The sequence below is a fragment of the Triticum dicoccoides genome, chromosome 1B (assembly GCF_002162155.2).
Source record: "Triticum dicoccoides isolate Atlit2015 ecotype Zavitan chromosome 1B, WEW_v2.0, whole genome shotgun sequence".
Taxonomy (NCBI): Eukaryota; Viridiplantae; Streptophyta; class Magnoliopsida; order Poales; family Poaceae; genus Triticum; species Triticum dicoccoides.
In genome coordinates, this window is record NC_041381.1 from 415,832,166 (window position 1) to 415,835,528 (window position 3,363).

The window sequence follows — 3,363 nt, forward strand, 5'->3', positions numbered from 1 at the left end:
GCAGCCCAAGGATTTTGGAGTTGCCTCTATCTAGTTTAGCAAAGCAGGATAAGCCCATGAAAAATGAAAAGGCAGAACTCCTGCAAAGAAAGGACTTTAAGCTCAGCTCACGTCTAATCTCGGGATCAATCAACTGTCTCAAAGCCACCCGCAAACTAAAAACAACCCATAGTATTTTTATAGGTCTGTCTTGGGCACATCTGTGCTATAGTTATTGCACATCTAAGTAACCCAGTCAATCTAGAAAGAAAAGAAAAAAAACAAAAGAAAATGCTTGCACGAATCTTAGCATAAAATCAATTACATAGGACTTAGATATGCAATACTTAGAGTACATCTAGATGTGCTTTAGCAAAATTATATTTTTATTTTCTTTTGAAAGATCCAGCAAATTTCTGGCATTTCATATATTAAGCAGGAAAAAAAACAGTTCATAGTATCAAAGTCCAGATCATGCATCTCATATGGGTCCAAAAGGACAGCCACAGGGGCTCCATGTGGCACGTGAGATCCAACTTAGAAAAATCACCCGTACCGGACAAAGACCTGCCGGCCCATCGCGCCAACGCCTCGCTGACAACCAAAAGCCCACGCCGGCCCCACACGTCAGTGCCATCCAGCCCACCGCAAAAGGCGAGCACGACGTCTCGGGCTCACGGCCACTCGCCGGCCAGCGCCAGTGTCACCGAACCGCTCTGGAAACCCGGGGCAGGAGCGGCAAAACATACGGCGAAGCACCCCGCAAATACACAGAAATTACGGACGAGTCCCCGGGAGAGTGGGAGTAGTAGTAGCGGAGGGTCCGAGGAGCGAGATTGGCCAGTGGTCTCTCTCTGTTTTTGCGGGCGGGTCCTCGTGTCTGTCTGCCCGTCCGGCCCGGACGAGATGCTCCCGTGGGCGACGGCGGCGGAGGCCGAGGCGGCGCTGGGCCGCGCCATGACGGCCGCGGAGGCGCTGTGGTTCCGGTGCACCGCGGAGACGTCCGACTACTACCTCTATTGCCTCAACATCCTCTTCCTCCTCGTCGTCTTCACGCTCGCGCCGCTCCCCGTCGCGCTCCTCGAGCTCCGCGCGCCGCGGGCCGTCGGGCCGTACAAGCTGCAGCCCCGGGTGCGCCTCTCGCGTGCCGAGTTCCTCAAGTGCTACGGGGACGTCATGCGCATCTTCTTCCTCGTCATCGGCCCGCTACAGCTCGTCTCCTACCCCGCCGTCAAGGTCCGCTCCGCCGGCTTCTCTCTCTCGACCCCCGTTTTTTTTCTCGCTCTCTTGGTGGATGATGAATCTAGGCAATGCGGTCGGAGATTTGGGGCTCCATGGAAAAGATCGGATGTTCTAGCGCTTACAGGCATAGAATTTACTAGATTCCCATTGGGGTTGTCCTTTTGATCTGTATGTTCGGAGGTACTGTACTAGATTTGTGGAATTTATGGCGTGGGCTCTGCCCCAAAACCCTGTACAAGTGATCAACATTTCAAAGTTTCCTCTATTTTCTCCACGCAGTCTTGCCAAAAGAAAGTACTACTAATAAATTTATCCTGTTTGATTGCTCACTGTAGATGGTGGGAATCCACACCGGACTGCCATTGCCGTCTCTCGGGGAGATGGCCGCACAGCTGCTGGTCTACTTCCTGGTTGAGGACTACCTCAACTACTGGATCCATCGGCTGCTGCACGGTGAGTGGGGCTATGAGAAGATCCACCGGATCCACCATGAGTACACCGCGCCCATTGGCTTTGCCGCGCCATACGCACACTGGGCAGAGGTTCTCATACTCGGCATCCCCTCCTTCGCTGGGCCAGCCATTGCACCAGGCCACATGATAACATTCTGGCTCTGGATTATACTTCGTCAGATGGAAGCCATTGATACACACAGCGGGTAAGGAGTTTCAGTACTTTCTCTCTTGAGATTATTTCTATGCTTGTGCAGCCACTAACCCCTCTATAACTAAATAGCTAGCTCCCGGTGTATGTGACGATGTATGCAATGATGTAGTATTTGGCAAAGGTTATATTTTGCTGCTAGTGATGGATGCATTCATAACAAATGGAGTTGCTGGATGATTGCGACATTAGCTGCATGGGTCTACGTCTGAATTAGTTGAGTTATTGATTAAAAAGTTGTAGCTGGCTGCTTAATATGAGCCAAACTATTACTATTTCATCTAACTTGAATAACCAAGGACTGAATTTGACTATGGATTCTAATAACTCGAGAAGTTTTTATTTGGTTATGATCCAAAAAGACAAAAAGAAAGGTTTAACAAGCCATAAGAAAACAAAGTAAAGTAACCATATGTTCTGTTTGCATAACGTGTATACGCCACGCGAAATAGAAACATGGGAGGTTTTCTTACGAATACAGTTCTTTGTTCATCTATAATTATATGAATGGAAGAACCTGGTAATGAAGAAGCTAAAGCAATTATCTCTTTTGTAGGACAAAATTAACAAACAAACTCTACATTTATTCGGGGTTTTCCCCAGCTGTGTTTCAATTCATGTGACTTGATTATTTTGACTAAAGTATCTTATGTTTCTTAATTATAATTTCACTCTGCTATGGAAAAAGATATAACCTACAAATCTTGAAGAAATAATAATATGTGTGAACAGCTAAGCTACAAAATGCCGCATCTAATCCGACTTTTAGGAGATGAGCCTTGTTTTATTTTGCTTTGTTGCTATGCTCAGTGATACTGTCCATGACTACTCCACAATGACATTTCTGAAGTTTTATCTTTTCATTTTGCAGTTTTGATTTCCCATTCAGCCTGACAAAGTATATTCCATTCTATGGAGGAGCAGAATACCATGATTATCATCACTACGTTGGAGGCCAAAGCCAGAGCAATTTTGCTTCCGTTTTCACGTACTGTGATTACCTATATGGGACCGACAGAGTAAGTTTTCCCCTTCATTGCACAAAGGCACTATTCAAAATCTCAGCAAGCGCAAGATTTCTAATTTGAGTATATTGTTCTTTCAGGGTTACAGATTCCACAAAGCTTACTTAGCAAAGGTAGTTTGTTTTAACTGTTTATATCTTCTGTCGTTACTTGTACTTTACCTAAGAAATAGTATCGTGCATTTTTTTTTGCAGTTTGCAAAACTGCCATCTGCTAATTGGCTGTTAAGGTGACTATATATGTGGAGCTAATTTTATTGACTTTTCTTGTCCCCCCTGCATGAAATAGTTGAAGGATCTGGCGCCAAGCGACGGCGAGAAAGGTGCCGACGGACTCGCTTACGCGAAGTTGGATTAGATGGTCTTATAGAGTGCATCCTCAGCGCCTCCCTGATGATCTTGTTCAGTTATGGCATTGTGAAAATAGTTGTGTTGAGCTGGGCATGTGTAGTTCT

At 46.1% G+C, this 3,363-nt stretch overlaps 1 protein-coding gene across 1 annotated transcript; it reads left to right on the top strand.

Moving 5' to 3' along the window:
- Nucleotides 1–681: 681 nt before the first annotated feature.
- LOC119338387 (very-long-chain aldehyde decarbonylase GL1-10-like) lies at nt 682–3,357 on the top strand. Its single transcript, XM_037610699.1, has 5 exons — nt 682–1,215; nt 1,557–1,879; nt 2,756–2,903; nt 2,990–3,022; nt 3,198–3,357. Exons 1-5 carry the CDS (start codon nt 886–888, stop codon nt 3,264–3,266), a joined length of 903 nt encoding a protein of 300 aa, XP_037466596.1. The 5' UTR covers nt 682–885; the 3' UTR covers nt 3,267–3,357.
- The last annotated feature ends 6 nt before the right edge of the window (nt 3,358–3,363 follow it).